We start from the raw sequence: 18622 nt of genomic DNA, 5'->3' as shown, positions 1-18622 counted from the left end.
TTATAAGTGAATTAAGGGTTAATTGAAAAATGAATACTCATTTTGAGATTTGCTAAAGATTACATTTAACAGTGTTATTAAATTATTAAATTTTAAAGATTCACTTTAAGTGAGCCTTGGATGCTGGCAAAGGTAATCTAAATGTAAACATAGAGGAGACCATCGTGTACAATAACATATACAAGATTGGCCGATATATTTAAAATATGGACCAATACTGATTAACAAACCTCCAATATTGGTAACTGATAGTAATATTGATAACACTGTATTTAGTCAGCACTTTTCATTTAGATATTTACACATTCTGAATTGAACAAGATCTCTTTGTGCTATATTTTGGAGAGCATTATCTTCTATTATGCATGTGCACTGTTTATATGAGTATAACTTTTTATAAATGTATATTTTTACATTACAAGTTTTATACAAACTTTATATGAGTAATGGTCTAAAATCAACTTAAGACACGTACAAATGTCACACAATCTGTGAAAAGTTGTGCATTCCAGTTTTTCCATTTTTATATCAAATGTTTTCATTGTCAAACTCTGATGTACAAATTAAAATGTGGTTGTAACATGCATTAACAGATTCCTTTACACATCTTACACACTCGCAGCAGAAATGAATCAAAGAATCCCCAGTTATTAAAAACTCTTCAAGCGTCTTTAACCCTGTCCTGACACCCAGCTTCAAAATGCAAGCCTTGTCACAAATCTGCTGAGTGGTTGGTACAGCATCTATAGGTGTAGGAAGGGTTTAAAAAAGACTGATTGGAGGAAGGAGGATCAGATTTGATGAAAGCTTTATCACACCCTGTCTCTTAAGTACATATAAACTGCAACTCCACCGTTTCTTATGGGCTCATTTAGTGAAAACCGATTTAGGCAGCTTAGCTGAAATTAGTGTGATATCTTTGCCAATGTGCATATTCCAACAAAATAAGAAAGACGCCTTATGTTCAGGCACTGATCTGATGAATTGTCCCCTCGATCGTCACTGAACCCCGTGCCTTCAGCCCGAAACATTTAGAAAAAGTCATCCTAAAGCCTGTTTAACAAATCATCCCAAATACTAACCACATATGCGGCGGTGAATTAGGAATGAACCATTTACTGATTCAGAGTATAAAGGCAGTTGTGAGTACTGCAGTGTTTCGCTGACTATTAGAGGCCGACACTTAGAGAAAGAGTCAAAAAGTCAAATACCCTTCTGAAAAAACAAACAAACAACTGTTTAAACCAGCCTTAACAGGTTTGCTTGTTTTACCTGGTTGCCCAGCCTGACCAATCTTGGGTTAAAGTGCCCAAAACCACTCTAAAACCAGCAAACCAGACTGGTCCTGTTGAGAAAAAAAAAAAAAAAAAATGTTAAACCAGTTTAAGATGGTGTGCTGGTTTAACTTGATCATCTAGCCTGACCAATCAAGAGTTTAAGTGCCCCAACCCCGTAAACCCAGGCTTACCCTGCTGAGAAAAAAAAAACATCTTAAACCAGCCTTAAGTGGTTTTACATGGTCTCCCAGCTTGACCATTCTAGAGTTAAAGTGCCCCAAATCCCTCTAAAACCAGTAAACCAGGCTGACTCTGTTGAAAAAAATGTTGAACCAGTTTAAGATGGTATGCTGGTTTTACCTGATCACCCAGCCAGACCAATCAAGAGTTTAAGTGAACCAAACCCCCTAAAACCAGCAAAGCAGGCTTGCCCTGTTGGGAAAATATTTATAGCTGTTGGTCACCCAGCCGGATCAAGCTGGTCTACTGGCTGGTATTAAATGGTTTTTGGCCACTAAACAAGCTGAATACCAACTAAGCCAGACGGGGAGACCAGCATAAACCAGCTAAGACCAGCATACTGGTTTAGGCTGGTTTAATATGTTTTTTTGTTTGTTTTTTCAACAGATGGAAGGGACCAGCGTGTTTCAGCTTTGGCCATTATTTTCCACCAAGAGAGTCTCTCACATGTACAAACATGCGAAGAACCACATCAAAAAAACATCAACGTGAAAGTTTCAAAAAAAAAAAAAACCCAAGCAAAGAGCAGGTGACTGTGAGGTAAAAAGCAGCACTACGGTTCACTCTTTCAGCAAACGTTTGCGTAAGGTGGTGGTGAGGTCTTTCCGCTGTAAACATTGAAGCGATGTTGCTAAGTGTTCTAGTCTAAATACAAAATGAGCAGCAAACGGCAGATGAATCACCCTGCGGACTCCCTGAAGGAGAGACATCACAGGCCCGGCTCAAACAAGCGTCCTGTGTCCTCATATGGCGCTCTGAGATGAGCACGGCCGAGCGTATGCGTGTGCGCTGTTTTCGTAATGTCGAGCGAGTTCAGGCATTTGTGTAGCACGACGTGTCCACTGGTTTGTCTCAAGACGAGGACGCGAGCAGCATAGGGGACGAGTCGAGTAAAGGCACTTTACTGCTCTGTGACAACTTCCCATCTCTCCAACAACCTCTGTCTTTCTCTTTCCCCTCCCCTTTCTGCCCGATCCTCGCCCCGTCATTCTATCGCATAAGGCAGACTGAACGGAAAAGATGCAGGCAAACAAAAACAAAACAAAAAAAGGGACAAATATGGCAACATTTACCCTGAAAAGTGTCATGTCCTAGACCTTCATACCAGAGCGGCACAAGACAACATCAAAACAGATGAACAGAAAGAGTGAGATGACACACTGCTGATTGTAGCACTCATTGTCTTTTGGGAGGAAGAAACGTTCATCGGACAGTAGCGTCTCCGTGTGTTGCATATGTGTCTTAGGACGCATCTGCTGATGCGATGTGTCTTCCGCTGTAAAGTCTGTCCCCCGTGTCCACTGTCATATTTCTCTGTCTAGCACTTGCGTAAACCGCTCGTGTCTTCTGCTGCACGCTGTTCCTATCCAGCGGTTTCCTATTCAGAAAGTCAAGGATTGGACAGAGAGCAGCGAGGGGACATGTCTGTCCAATTGTCTCCACGTGATGAATTTGTCACAAAACTGAATTCAAATATAAAGTGCATTTTAAAAATACCAGCAAAAATGAGAAGGGAAAAAAACGGTGTGATTATTTGACTCTCAGAGACTTGGCAAGTTCCTCTTTTTTTTTTTCGAATAAGATTTGAGGCACCTCTCAAACAGATCCAGAAAAAAAAGAAAAAAAAAATCAGTAAAGGATTCTTAAAAATATTATTTTACATTTGAAATTACACTTATGGAACACATCTTTACATTTCTCATGAATAGTATCTACTTAATTACATTGGCAAATATACGCTGATTTCTTTTAAAACACCCCGTCTGGCACCATAGTAGTAGTTCTGCGTAAAAACGTCAAGGAAATGAAAGCCTCCGTTTTTAAGTCCCATTCGTCTGACAGAACTCATCGAGTCAGACGAAACTATCTAAATGACTTGTAAGACATGATTTCTGATTTCATCCAGCCAGGCTTTAACCACCAAAAAAAAAAACAAAAAAAAAACGAGATATTCGCGTCTGTTCACGTCTCCGGCGAGGCGGCTTGAAGAGCGAGCGCTCCGACGGGCCCTTTGGCTGCTTCTGGTCGCTCCATTTCCAGTCCCTAGAAGATCAAATGCAGTTTTCTGATTGTGTGTTTAGAGCCACAACATCTTTCCGTCGGAGGGATTTTTTTTTGTGTGTTTTGTTGCGCACAAACAATGAGGAACGTTAGGGGTCCACATCTTCTAGATCACTCCGAGAATCGCCCAACATCATTGGGGATTCGGATCCCTGAGAGAAAGAGAGGACGAAATGGTGAATATAATGATTTATTAAACACTAGGATGTTTTAGCATAATGCTGCTGATTGTTTTATGATGTAATTGATGATGGACTGCTGAAATAATGAGACCTGTCTGAGGCTTCGTTCTGAGTTCTCATTGGCCGGGCTGCCGTCTGATCCATTGCTGCTGCCGGACTGCTCCTTCTCATTCAGTAAAGCTGTGGCATAAGCCAGAGTGTCCTAAACACAAAACCCACCATTCATTGAGCTCCATTTAGCAGGTCAAATGTCATGATTCTCCCATAACGGCCAAAGGGGGTGTGCATGGCTAGCTAACTCTTAGCTGCAAGTAAACCATTTTTTTTACATTTTAAAGGGATAGTTCAACCAAAATGAAAATTCTGTCATTAATTACTAATTAATTCCTCATGTTGTTCCAAACCCGTAAGACTTTCGTTCATCTTTGGAACACAAATGAAGATCTTCTTGATTCAATCTGAGAGCTTTCCGTCCCTCCATTGACACTCTACGCAACTTTGACGATAAAAAAGTTCATAAAGAGATCATAAAACTAATCCATATGAATTGAGCGGTTTAGTCCAATTTTTCTGAAGAGACACGATCACTTTATATGATGAAGAGATTAAATTAAGGCTTTTATTTACATATAAACAGAAGCTCAAAAGAACCCGCGTGACGACGAGAACAAACCTCATTGGTTCTTGCGGAAGCTCAAACATCCTGCATAACACGAGAATGAACCTCATTGGTTCTTGTTGAAGCTCAAACGTGCTGCGTAACACGAGAATGAACCTAATTGGTTCTTGCAGAAGCTCAAACGTGCTGCTTAACACAAGAATGAACCTCATTGGTTCTTGCGGAAGCTCAAATGTGCTGCATAACACAAGAATGAACCTCATTGGTTCTTGCAGAAGCTCAAACATGCTGCGTAACACGAGAATGAACCTCATTGGTTCTTGCAGAAGCTCAAACGTGCTGCGTAACACGAGAATGAACCTCATTGGTTCTCGCATGTCAAGCAAATATGCTTGAGCTTCCGTTTACCACAACTGATGTGCGAGTTGATGAATATGTGAATAAAAGGCTAAATTTAATCTGTTCATCATATAAAGTGATCGTGTTCACTAAACCGCTTAATTCATATGGATTAGTTTTACGATCTCTTTATGAACTTTTTGAAGCGTCAAAGTGGTAGTTGTGCAGCTGTACATGGAGGGACATAAATCAACTCAGATTTCATTAAAAAGACCATCATTTGTGTTTCGAAAATGAACGCAAGTCTTACAGGTTTGGAATGACATGAGGGTGAGTAAATGATGACAATTTTCATTATTGGGTGAACTAAACCTTTAAAATAAAATACAAAATATAAAACAGGTACAAAAATAAAAGTCTTTAAATGTTTTTAAAATGCAAGCTTTTTTAATGATTAAAAAAATTATTTTGTACAACAGCAAATTAGCTTAAATTAACATTTTTGTGCTGTTTTGGGGGTGTTTTCATCTCAAAGAAAAGCAAAACATTAAGGATGTACAAAAGTGAAGGAGAGGGAAAGAGAAAAATAGGACTTTTTACTCCTAAGACGTTTACATATTTTGAATTCAAAATGACAAATTTCACTTAATGTGTTATTGCTAACTAAATAAAAAATAGTTAGACAACTGAAATACTACTGAAATCGAAATAAAATAAATATTAGATGAAAAGTTATCAACCAAATTAAATAAGTACTAAAATCGCTAAAACTGAAATCAAAATGACCTCAAACTATATAGAAATATAAAAAAATGACAAAAGCACAAAATTGCTAAAACTAAAATGAAAGATCGAAAATATTCACATAAAAGGCAATTAAAAATATTAATAAATTCTATAATGTAAAGTTGAAATGACAATTTTGACGAATACATGTTTATATTGGTTATGTATGATGTAAAACAAGTTCAGTAATGACATTAACGCAGCCCAATGATACGTCAGACTGTAAGTGCAGTACCTGTGCTGAGATGGTGCGCTGGAAGGTTTTAGCCGTGGACGTCTCGTTCGATACGTTACTCTGAGGCGTCCAGTAGTGCTCAGACATCTGAAAGAGGAGAGGGGGAATTTAAAAAATGCACAATAAAGAAGAACTATTGTGTGAGTGCGTATCTGTGGTCTCTTGCCTTCTTCTGAAGCCACTGCACTGCCCAACTCCAATGTCCCGAGAGCTCTTTAAAATAGTCCTTAGCTGGAGAACATCTAACAGAAACACAGAGGCATTTAACATCACTGGTGTCAGAAACACTTCATTATTTAACACTATATCTAAAAATGCATCATTTATCCATCACCATAACGGTATCTGCCAGCATTTTTAAACATAGTAGACATTTAAAATATAAGCCATAATACTGGTTATTGCCAATCATCATATGATAAATGATATTTAATGTCCATCATATCATAAAAACAACAGGGAAGCACAAATATAAAAAAATCTGGCCATTACAGATAAGCTAATAACTATTTCCATTTTGTCTAAATAAAGGAAATTTATAACATTTAAAAATAAAACTAATTGGGTAACACTTTACTTGAAGCTTTTAATTATACTGCATTATAAAAGTATTTTTAATTAACGCACCTTATAATGCATTGTATGGTCACATGAATAATTGTAACCAGAGTTATAATACTAGCATTTTAATGTGTGTTATAGTTTCTAAAAACAACCAATTTCAGATGCAACAAGGAATCTGCAAATATAACGCATTTTAATGTACATTATTTATAGTGTAGAATATGAAAAATGAATAGTTATTATTCATAGATTACATGTACTAGTGTTATTACATTTTTGTGTATTAGATGATAGCAAAATCATCTAAATGTAAACATATAATAAATTATCATGAACAATTAAATATTCAATTTCAATATCCTACAGTTATGGATAGATGAAATAATATTGAGTGATAACTGAAACTACGCCATTATCCCCTGGTTTCACAGACAGGGCTTAAGACTAGTCCTAGACTAAAATGTAAGTCTGAGCTGTTTCCACTGAAATAAACTTGCACTGACTGATCTTAAAAATATATCAGTGCCTTTTTAGTTTTAAGATGCACATCGGTAATGTTTTTTTCTAAGCATGTTTATAAAAATTACTTAAATGTCCTAATTGATCTATGGTCTAATCCTGGCTTAGTCTAAGCCCTGTCTGTGAAACCGGGCCTATATCATATATCTTTACAACCCAGTTATGTAAACATCTATATTGTGCATTTGGTGTTCTACACTCACTTCTGTGCCAGTGTGACCAGGAACTTCACACACTGATAGCAACGGCTGCTGTCCACATTGTTGCTCTGATGCATTAAAGCTGTGAATGAACAAGAATCAAGTGAGTTCAAATCAGTCTAATCTTACAAATACTAATGCTGATAGATCCAAGTGATATGGTTCTTACCCAGAAGGCCCTTTTCAGACTCAAATGCATATTTAAGCCTCTGGGACTGCAGAGGGTCCTCTACCATCTGAGAGGTGACAGGAAGATCATTACACCCTACTCCAAAGTAGTATTCATAACCGTATCACACATTTATATAGTATCACTCACCAGGATCTCTAGCAGCATCTGAAAAACGTTCTTCAGTTCATGAGGAGGAGCCGTTTCCAGATGATTCTAGAACATGAACACATTGTCAGGTTACTTCAGATTTGTATATGATCTTTTATATATTATTAATTATAAATATACATGATTCATTCTTAAAAACAAAATTCTTATAGGTAAGGATATACCAACCTTGAGTAATTGCAGGACTCCCAGTGAGAACGGTTCGTTACAGAACGAGCAATATGTGATCATCTCTATGAGAAACGACAACGGGCCGGACAACTCACGCATGGCAAACATCACCTGAAACACATGAGCCTCAGTCAGAAGAGTGCAAAATAGACAGATAGAGACAGGAGAGAGTGAAAAAGAGATGTAGTCTTACCTCCATGAGATACACATGTCCTTCCGCTTTAAAGAGGAGCGTGTTGATGTCTGGATTTAGAGGCAGGAGGGGTGAAGATGGAGCCACCAGTCCTGAGGAAGCGTGCTTGAACACTCCTTGAGCTGAACACACACGAGAACAGCATTAAAACATCAGATTGACCTCATCAGTCACACAGAACACCAGTAACATCTAAACACAAGTGCAGTCTGCTGCACTACTGAAGGGATGCAGTGGACTTTTTAGATTTGTTTTTATAATATAAACTACCATTAAAAAGTTTGGGGTCTGCATTTTAATGTTTTTGAAAGAAGTCTCTTATGCTCACTACGGCTACATTTATCTGATCAAAAATACAGCAAAACTGTGATATTGTGATTATATGACAATTTAAAAGAACTGTTTTCTAATTTAATATATTTTTAAATGTTATTTATTCCTGTGATGCTAAAGCTGAATTTTCAGCATCATTACTCCAGTTTTCAGTGTCACATGATCCTTCAGAAATCATTCTAATATGCTGATTTGATGGTCAAGAAACATTTATTATTATTCATTGTGAAAACAGATGCTTAATATTTTTATGGTTGAATAGAATGTTTTTACTGTCACTTTTGATCAATTTAAAGCGTCCTTGCTGAATAAAAGCATTAATTTCATAAAGTCCCCCCTGTGGTGAAAATCAAGCTTTTAATGTTGTTTATATGTCTATGTGGTGCTTTTAATTTGCTTTAAGACAAACCATGTGCAAATTCATAAGTCAACACCATTGCTGAGTAATTTCTCCTTAAAACTGCAGTGAACCAAAGACAGTCTCAAAAATGCGGTTTGAAATCGCTGGTGTTTCTGACGTCACAAACTACCTTGTAACCAATCAGGACAACGAGTGGATCTCTGAGCTGGTGTGAGTGAGTGGAGGCTGAGCTCATTTACATATTCATACTAAATGACGCAAGGCTGTAGAGTTACATGCAAGCCATTTTAAGGCATGAAGAATTTGTTTTTTTTCAAGGAAAAACATTTAAATATGTCATTTTGGTGAACAAAGATGAGTTTTAAGGGATGAAATTATTGACTAGAGGGGGACTTTAAAATCTTACGCATTTTCAAAATTGTCTCATTTTTTTATTTATAAAATATATATAAAAAAGTGTTTTCTCTCATAATCATTACAGTTTTTATCAATGCTAATAAGTTTGGTGTGTGTCCAGAAATCACTGCGTTCGTACCCTCTGTCCTCTGAGACGTGAGGTCTGTGTGCAGCACTATCAAGGCCAGAGTGTTGTGAAGATGCAGGAACTCTCGAGCCTGTGCTGAACTCCAGCGCCGGTGCTAAAACACACAACCAGCAGAATGTCATTAACACAGACATTCAACAATGGAGGTTAACATGAGCGCTTAAGCAATCCTCAATATTCACATAATCAGGGCATCTGCAATACCTGATTGTTTTGCCGGTTGGCTCCCAGAAGGAAGACAAGCATCCGACGATAAGCTGAATGTTTCAGCAGCAGTTGACACGGTCCACAGCCCTGAAACAGATCATCAGTGAATAACTTCAATCTGTTCAATCTCTGTGGCTTTAGAAGACTTAAGGTGTGGTCACATTTACAGGCTTCGCTGTTCTATTGAATTCTAGTCATTCTAATAGGAATCTGCATGATCGGGAGTTTCAAATGAGGGTGAAAAGGCAAACATTTTGCTGAACTTTCTGGTCTTTTCCATTAAGAAAATTAATAGTATGTACATTTTTCAAATATACTGTCTGGTGCCCATAACAGTGACATCATCGTTCTCACCCTCTGAGCAAAGTTACTGAAGAGGCTGAAGTACTGAGAACAGTTCTTGCAGTTGTCCGGGACGTCCTTATCCAACAGAGAAAGCAGCATGTCCAAAAGACAGTCCAGCCCAGCGTCCTGGAAGTACAAAGCACTCTCCAGGGTCTTCTCCAGGATGGTGGCCACCACGACACGGACCTCACGAACACTGCCTTCCAACAGACAGATCCTACAGAGAGAGGAAGACATGTCCTTTATGAGATTCATCCATTAACTTGTGAATGTTTTGCATGAATACGTGGTAGGTAGGAGATAATGGATGTTGGCATATCTGAGCTGGTTGGGAGGTTCTGTGGAAACTCTTCCTGCAGAGCCAGCTCTATCGTTCTTTCCAGGGAGAAAAGAGTTTGCAAAATTATGGCTCCAGGTCTCCATTGATAAGGGAAACGGTTGCTTGTTTTGTTGGAAGTGTGTCAGAACTCGATCATAAAACAATCTGGAACATTCCCTGGCTTCGGCTGCGGTGTGGACTCGTGGAGTTATATTTGGGGCAGCCCTATCATCCGATACCAACCCGCCAATCGTGTAACAGGGATGCGAATCTCCAGATCTCGCTTACACGCTCTACACATTAACATCCCGAGACTGATCCACCTTTCAGGATGTCAGAAAGCAGCTGTGGCCGTAGCAATACAATTATGGCCATACACTTACATAAACACAGGTGTTTTTGGTTTTGCGGGAACTGGAAACATAAGTGAGGGAACATCTTAAAAACTCTCATGGTCTTTTGGCACAATTTACGGCTCTCCATGCATTTCTTTTTAACAGAAGTTAAATGTACAGTGGCCTCAAATCTTCTTTGGACAATTAGTTTAAAAGTGTTCTGTATTTCTTTAAAATAAATGGCACTATATATATATATATATATATATATATATATATATATATATATATATATATATATGTGAATTACAGTAAAAAATAACACGTTAAAATTATTAACGCATTTAACGCACTTGCCCCGCCCCGCCCCAGACCTACGTAACGTTAGTTCATCTTACATTTCATACATTATGATTGATACATCAATATGATTCATGACGAATATGATGCAGGGCAACAACTGCCTATAGAATGCAGTTGGAATGGCTCTAAAATTTTACATATGGGGACAATTTACATCATGATATAGCTATATTACATGAGTAATGAGTGCAATATTACTGTCCAGAATAGCACGAGTGCAAATATGATACTGATTTTATACACACCGAGCAACACACAGTGGCGTTTCATTTCTGAATCTGCGTTCTGAACGAATCAGGTGAACCAATGATTCAAAGGACCATTCATAAAGAGAGGAATTTACTTCAACTGAATCAGCCGTTTGAACCAATCGAATGAATGAATGAATCAATCAATGACTTAATTATTAAGACATTTACCACCACCTACTGGCAATTTTAGTTTCTTATTTAGAGAATAATTTTATTAAAAAATAATTTAATATTTCCATATAAAAAAATAAAAAAACATTAAAGGTATAGTTCACCCAAAAATAATTCTTTCTGAAGCTACTTTTTGTAATGTCTATTTGATGCTTTACACAAAGAATTTCTCTGCCAAATTTAGTGTGCAATTAATTAGATTAATGCTTCTGCTTTGTGGATGAATATGGTTACAATATTACAACACAAAACATTTACTTCTAGGCTTAAGAGATAACCAATTTAGATGGAAAGGATCTCAAGTTGACTAGCTGAAGACGATAATGCATAACAACACCATCTCCTTACTCCACCCCTCAGTTCTCGGCATCTACGAAAAGCCAAGCAATGTTGATTCTTGTTTTATTACGAGTTCTGTCGCGTTCTCATTTTGCCAGCAAACTCTCCTCTGTTCGGCGTTTTTTTAAAACGGGTGATTCCCCAGAGGTTGGAGATTTATCGTGCTGCATGTCAACCTTTCTCGCTCGTTGTGGCAAGCAACCTATTGCCAATCCCACACCATACACGCGTCAAAGTAGCCAGAGCAACTTTTCTATATTTACAGATATGATGAGACACGCACAGGGGAGTGACGCATGTATGCAATTCCCCGACATGTATAAAACAGGCTTAGCATAGTGAATCAGGGTGAGACAAAAATACATTTTGAAAGAAGGATTGATGATGTATGGACTTAAATTTTGAACAAAAAAAAGTTACAGTGTAACTTTAAGTGTGGCTTAAAGTCAAATACTTTTTGGTGTCAATGTATCTTGCTTATGATATCAACACTCTACTTTGTGAGTAAATCATGAGACAAAATCACTAGGCAACTAATTATTAGCCACTGGCGAATACATTTTTCGATTTCACTGCCAATGGTGATTCTATTGCCAATGTGTATGCAGAGGATGATGGACATATGCTCACTTGATGATCTCCCGTCCTTCAGGTGACACCAGGTACTGGACCATCCACTTACACGCCTCGCTACTCTTGGACAACAAAACCTCCACGGTAGCAATCCACTCCTCTGTGTCCACCCTGAGAGAGAAGACGGCAGAGTTGCACATTGATAACATACAATGATCAGTCTAAAGTTTTTTTTTTTTGTTACTTTGCAAATTTACAGTTACTTTGTAAATTACACATCTAGTTTATTATTATTTTAAATAAAATGTTTGAAAATAATTTGAAATGAATATCTTTCTTTCTCTCTGTATATATATAGTATATAATTATTAATTATAAAATAAATATTTTATAATGAAATAGAAAATGTTTTCACCACTAGGTCTCGTCTTTGTAATAGTTTAACAATAATAACAACAACTGGAACAAGCCTTGAGTTTAAGCACTGTGTACAAAAGCAGTGTCTCACCTGAGTTTCTTTTTGGTTCGCAGGTACGTGTGGAAGAGGAACTGGACGGCCAGCTGCAGACTGGTTTTTGCCATGGCCTGATAAGACGGATGCTTTAACTTTGTCTGTAAAAAGGTAAAGCTCAAAAATGAGTGCAGTCAATATACAGAGCTTACAGAAGAGGCAATAATCAAATGAATTTTCAGTGTTTACCGCATTGACAGAGGCCAGAGACAGTGTGAAGCTGAAGTAATCGCTGTTGTAAACATCTCTGTTCTTCATAAACTTCAGGTTCTCATCTCTCACCATCTACAGATCCAAAAATCAGGAGTGTGTGTCAAACTTGTCAAAACATTGTAATACCTCAAAACGATATTATCAGGACGACACATGATGATGATAATATTTTATTCCTGAAGATGTTGATATTGAACACAGAACCTTTCTTTTAGTCACAGGCCTTAAAATCTCTACCTGATAGATCCTGGCAGGCATCTTCTCCACAAACAGACCCTTCTTCTCTCCTTTCTTGACCAAGCGTGTGAGCAGGCTGAGGCGGTCGTTGTTGGCTCTGGGAGGCCGTGGGGAGGATTGGGGTGAGATCTCCGGAGAAGACGGGGCTGACCTGAGATTTAGCATAATGAACATTAATAAGTGTGTCCATGTTCAAACATTGATGCAGGAGGAAGACGCTAACTCACAGGGAGAGATCCTCTGCCTCCTGCCTCATGATGCTGACTCGACTCTTTTTGGGCAGGACGGGGGAGTTCTGGTCACTGATGCGCTGGTAGAACAGCATGTAGGCGTTCCAGTAGCGCCGCCGCACATCCGGATAGGGGTTCGCTATAGCATGTGAACACATATTCATAAGAACCCCATGTGTACATAATGTGTGTTTTTTTAACATTCAAACATGAAAACCTTTTCTAGTAGACCCCGAAAACAAGACTTTGAAAAGGGGTATAATATATCCTCTAAGTAAAAGGGCTTGAAGTTTATATTTGTAAGCTGTTTATGTATTCATGTTTTATTTTATAGCTATTCAGTTATTTATTAATGTTTAATATTTCATATTAATATTAATATTTAATCAATATGAATGACTTACACTGGTCGTAAACTTTGGGTCTGTATTCTCCCCCAAAACACTCATACTCCAGAGTCTCATCGTTCATGTCAAACTCTTCCACAACATTGTCGTTAAACTTATACCAGCGTCCTCGTGCACTACCCCTAAAAGGGAAGAGAGCGTTGGAAAAACATGTTATGGATCTTGCTCAGTTCATAGTGGTCACTCAAACATTCCTTCATTCCCTGAAAAAAATAAAGCGCTGGTTAAAAGCACCATCATGCCGCCAAGCATCTGGGACAGTTTAAGACTCTAATAAAAGCACTCTTGCCAAAAACAGAAGCACTGCCCCCCAGAGACCCATAAAAACACATACATGCACACAGACCTCCCAGGAAAATTAAGCACATGTTTCAGATATTACACTTACTGAAGTATTATGGAAATAGACTCTGCAGAACTTAATAAACTTATTGGTCAAACACAAGCTACCTGGGATCCTTTAACAAAAGCTTTATGTAATATTACAATGCATTCTGTAATCTCTTTTTTCCTATCTTGTTTCCTGGTATAAAACTCAAGTATTAAAACCCAACGCAACTCGTCTCTCATCATTTGTGTAGTAGACTAAGAACTCCAAAACTTTTCTGTCAGCCGAACCCCTTTGACCTAAAACATTTATATATAATTTAACAACACATTCACTTTCATGGTTATCTGATGTTGTTTAATGGTTAAAGGAACACGCCGACTTTTGGGGACTTTAGCTTGTTCACCGTATCCCCCAGAGTTAGATAATAAATCCATACGCACCCTTTTCATCTCCGTGCGTGCTGTAACTGTCTGACGCACCCACCGCTAGCCTAGCTTAGCACAAAAACTGGAGGTAAACGGCTCCAGCTAGCATACTGCTCCCAATAAGTGACAAAATAACGCCAACATTTTCCTATTTACATGTTGTGGTTTGTATCGTCACAGCGTGTACAAATAACAAGGTCACATGAGACACAGCCATCTTCTACTATATTCGCAGAAGGCGAAGCACTGCTACTTCTGCGGAGTGATTTACTCCAACTCTGAGCGAACTCTCTGCTCCTCACCACGGGGCTTCTCAGGTGCTGCGAGTAAATCACTCCGCCCAAGTAGCAGTGCTTCGCCTTCTGAGAATATAGTTCCCAGTATGTATACGGTTAGAAGATGGCTGTGTCTCATGTGAACATGTAAATAAGAAAATGTTGGCGTTATTTTGTCACTTTTTGGGAGCAGTATGCTAGCTGGAGCCATTTACCTCCAGTCTTTGTGCTAAGCTAGGCTAGCGGTGGGTGCGTCAGACGTCAGTTACGGCACGCACGGAGATGAAAAGGATATGTATGGATTAATCTAACTCTGGAGGATACGGTGAACAAGCTAAAGTCCCAAAAAGTCGGCTTGTTCCTTTAAATGATGTGGAGGTAAACATAAAATAGTTCATCTTTTTTAGTAAGTGTTTTATTTTGATGGTTATCTTTTCATCAACTCACAAATAACCAGGTGAACTTGAAAAATCCTGTGAATAGTGATCAGACTTACGATTTTTGCCTGATGAACGATAAAATGATCTCACTCTTGATCAAGTAAACACCAGAACACCCCACAAACTGCACAGCAACATGCTAAAACACATTAACAGACAAGGTCTCTCTCTTGCTGTCACTCACCGGCGGTCTTTGATGAAGGAGTAATAGTGTCCCGCGTGGGCCTGTCCGCTGTGAACCACCACTCCCACCAGTTCATAGTTCTCAGAGATGGTGACCTTTTTCCGAGGCGACCCCCCGGATCCGCCCTCACCCCCTCTCCCGTTATCGCCGTGATCCGCGCTTGAATCCTGACGGGCCATTCCTGACACAGTGTACGGCTCCATGTTCAGCACCCAGGGGAACTAAGAGCACACAAAGTGAACAAATTATGGAAATGGTTGCAAATCGATTATACACAAGCATTCAAAAGATTGGGGTCAATAATTTTTTTTTTAACTTTTATTCAGCAAGGACACATTAAATTAGTCAAAGGTAAAAGTAAAGACACTTATAACTTTCTACTAGAAATTCTACTGACTCCAAACTTTTGAACAGTAGTGTATAACGAAATAATCAACAGATTAATTGAATTTTAAATGATTTATTAGTTGCAGCCGAAAACTACATGACATCAGCAGAGCTCTTACTCTGATCTGCTCGTCGTATTTGATGGAGCGGCCGCTTTCCCAGTCGAAGCCGAATCGCATGAGGTGGATGACCAGCACGCTGGGTAGAGACTTTATACAGGTGCGCTTCACAGTGGTCCGCTGCAACACAAAATGTGTGAGCACAAATGCACATAGATATTTCACTGAAGCTCTTTATTAAGGAGAACAACTGTATCCAACTGTACCTTCTCTTTACATTTCTCGCAGTAATAAGCATTGCTGCCATCCAGGACCTCACCCCTGACGAACTGATCGAGAGAGATCTCCAGACTCTGACAGGACGTCACCCCCAAATTCAGAGCCATGAACGTCTCCTCGCGCTCATACCTACAAACCGTAACCAAACACCAACTCAAGCCACTGTTTTTAAGAAGACTACTTGAAAAATATGTATTTGGAATGACATGTGGGTGAGCAAACAATGACTTCTTTAAGGCTCACCTGTGTGGGCAGTCTTTGCATATCTTCTGATCGGAGAAAATGCCCTGGAATGTGTTCTTGAAGATCTGCTCTCGACCAATTTTCTGTAAGGGAGACATTAGGAGGATTACAAACACACTTCAGACTGTGCGCGTACACTCAAGTATGCAGGGGACATCAGGTGCGCTGTACCTTTAGATGTTCATCAAGCTGATCCACCAGACTGGTGAAGAACTCATAGGCATCCTGCTGTTCTCGCACATATAATTCTTTATTCCACATCTTAAAGATCTGCATGTGATGAGAATGATCAAATACTTGCTCTTAATTCTGATGACTGGAGCAGGGTTATTATCATTAACTAAAACACCATATTTGTATTTAAAATTTAAAGTACAAAAATAACCATAATAAAAACGACATAGACATTTAAAAATGACAAAAACACAACAAAATTACTAAAACTAAAATATTAACAAACTACAGCGTATATATTATGCTGAAACACTGGACTGATAGGAAGCATTTCACTTTTTTCATCATGTATCACTTTAAAATGATCACTACTAAAAATGAAGAAGTATTTTTTGAATTGATAACTTTAATTTAAATAAATGCATACAGTGCATTTTAAGTATGGATGATCATAAAGGTGGTTCTCACCTTCCAGAAGTTCTCAGGTATGTAGTACTGCAGTTTGCTCTCCATCAGGTGACCGAACAGAGACTGAACCTGACAGAACACACTCTCCTCTGGGTTTTCAGCATCATCTTCTATTGACAAGACAGACTACAACACACACACACACACACACACACACACACACACACAGGTTTATATTCTTACCCAAAAACTATGATTAAAAAAAAAAAAAAAAATTCCTGTGATGACAAAGCTGAATTTTTTCCGCATCATTACTCCAGTCTTCAGTGTCACATCATCCTTCAGAAATCATTCTAATATGATGATTTACTGCTCAAGAAACATTTCTTATCAATGCTGAAAACAGTTTTTGTGGAAACCATGATACCTTTTGCAGGATTCTTTGATAAATGGAATGTTGGGAGATTGTAAAAGAACTAAAGAATGAAAACTAAGCTAAAACTATAAATGTGTGGGACAATAAGAAAGAAAACTAAAAGAGAACTGCATAAAGCTGTCAAGTCTGACTTCTGATAAATATTGAAGCATTCCCTGCAGTATGCAGTGTTGCTGAAAATTTGACAAACAAAACCAAGTTTGACAGTATTATTTCGAGTATGATGCAGTTTATAAGAGTGCATGTCTCATTATAAGCAGATGGAACAGCTTGGGGCACTAATATCAAAGAATTGTACAAAAAAACCCCAAAAAAAGTATACCAAAAAGGAACCATCTGTCGAAAAAATTGAAATAAATTAAACAAAAACTATAATAACACGCATAAAAATCATCCTTTGTTTAATAACCAAAATATGGAGTCAGCTATAAACACCTTGCCAGTTCACTCCTACTACTTTTAGGTTAGGGCGTCACCTAATGGAGAGACTGTGCTAACCGTGCACTCGTAATAATGGAGTTTACCTCAGGCAAACCAGGCTGCATGTAGAGCTGCTGGAACACTGCATTCATATAGCAGGTCGCACCTCCGTTCTTCAGCCCCACAAACCCAGACACAGAGCGACTGTCTACGGGAGGAAGATACTAACACACACATGACACAAATGAATGGAAATACATCTGTTGTAAGGCTTCTTACAGTAGAACATGGCAATTAAAATGTATTTCTATTTTCTCCAAAAGTCAAGTCAAGTCGCCTTTTTTATATAGAAAATAACATGATGCAAACTTCATAAAATATGTGACAAAAAGGTGTAAAGCAGCTCTAAAGACTATAGTGTCATTAATCAGCTCAAGTCAATTCAGTTCAATAATTGTGTGAAGTTCATTATGAAAAGTTTACTTCAGCTATAAGCTGCGAACTCTATAGAAGACAATAGTGTAGTTAGTCAGCTCGAGTCAGTTCAGTGTTATGGAAGCTTGTTTCTGTCATGGAATAAAAAAGGTAGTAATGAGTTCTCACAATTCTGCCTTTTTTCTCTCAAAGCAAATTTATATAACTAGATTTTGAGAAATAAAGTCAGAATAAACTCAAAATGGCAAGAAATAAATTCAGAATTGCGAGTAAAACTCAAAATGGCTAGAAATAAAGTCAGAATTGCGAGATATAAACTCGGAATTGCAAGTAATAAACTCAAAATGGCTAGCCTGGCTAACGTCAGACCTCGTCTCATTGAGACGTGGCCTGGGAACCACATGTTCATTTTCTCGTATTTGAGGCGTGGTTTACGAATGCCCAGAGCCGTTTATTGGGCGCTACGAATGTCGATCAAATGCGCCTGTACGTAGCTCATAGCCAATCGTTTCAATTATACTAGATGACGTATGTAGAGCGACAGAAATTCGACGAGGAAGAAGACGATGGGTCAAAGATTTATGTGTACACGATGGCGTTCAGCGACTAAACTACTTAGAACACTATCTAAGGCTGCATCGAAAGGTAACTTCGCGTCTGA

At 38.4% G+C, this 18622-nt stretch overlaps 1 protein-coding gene across 4 annotated transcripts in view; it reads right to left on the bottom strand.

Moving 5' to 3' along the window:
- Positions 1–520: 520 nt before the first annotated feature.
- usp24 (ubiquitin specific peptidase 24) overlaps positions 521–18622 on the bottom strand; it is a 65738-nt gene continuing 47636 nt past the window's right edge. For all 4 annotated transcript variants that reach the window (XM_084432483.1, XM_084432481.1, XM_084432482.1 and 1 more), the window contains 25 exons: positions 17631–17750; positions 16731–16856; positions 16260–16358; positions 16089–16171; positions 15833–15974; positions 15627–15746; positions 15121–15341; positions 13463–13587; positions 13056–13197; positions 12829–12979; positions 12568–12663; positions 12376–12479; positions 11925–12038; positions 9526–9733; positions 9169–9258; positions 8956–9058; positions 7727–7848; positions 7531–7644; positions 7342–7407; positions 7192–7258; positions 7026–7104; positions 5906–5981; positions 5740–5826; positions 3852–3962; positions 521–3730 (listed from right to left, as the gene is read on the bottom strand). In XM_084432483.1, coding sequence (XP_084288609.1) covers positions 3668–3730; positions 3852–3962; positions 5740–5826; positions 5906–5981; positions 7026–7104; positions 7192–7258; positions 7342–7407; positions 7531–7644; positions 7727–7848; positions 8956–9058; positions 9169–9258; positions 9526–9733; positions 11925–12038; positions 12376–12479; positions 12568–12663; positions 12829–12979; positions 13056–13197; positions 13463–13587; positions 15121–15341; positions 15627–15746; positions 15833–15974; positions 16089–16171; positions 16260–16358; positions 16731–16856; positions 17631–17750 — 2829 coding nt within the window. In that variant the 3' untranslated portion in view covers positions 521–3667. The remainder of the gene's footprint in view (positions 3731–3851; positions 3963–5739; positions 5827–5905; positions 5982–7025; positions 7105–7191; positions 7259–7341; positions 7408–7530; positions 7645–7726; positions 7849–8955; positions 9059–9168; positions 9259–9525; positions 9734–11924; positions 12039–12375; positions 12480–12567; positions 12664–12828; positions 12980–13055; positions 13198–13462; positions 13588–15120; positions 15342–15626; positions 15747–15832; positions 15975–16088; positions 16172–16259; positions 16359–16730; positions 16857–17630; positions 17751–18622) is intronic.

Source organism: Rutilus rutilus (genome assembly GCF_951802725.1).
Source record: "Rutilus rutilus genome assembly, chromosome: 15".
Lineage (NCBI taxonomy): Eukaryota > Metazoa > Chordata > Actinopteri > Cypriniformes > Leuciscidae > Rutilus > Rutilus rutilus.
Note: the sequence above shows the minus strand (reverse complement) of the source record. Positions and strands in the feature narration are given on the sequence as shown.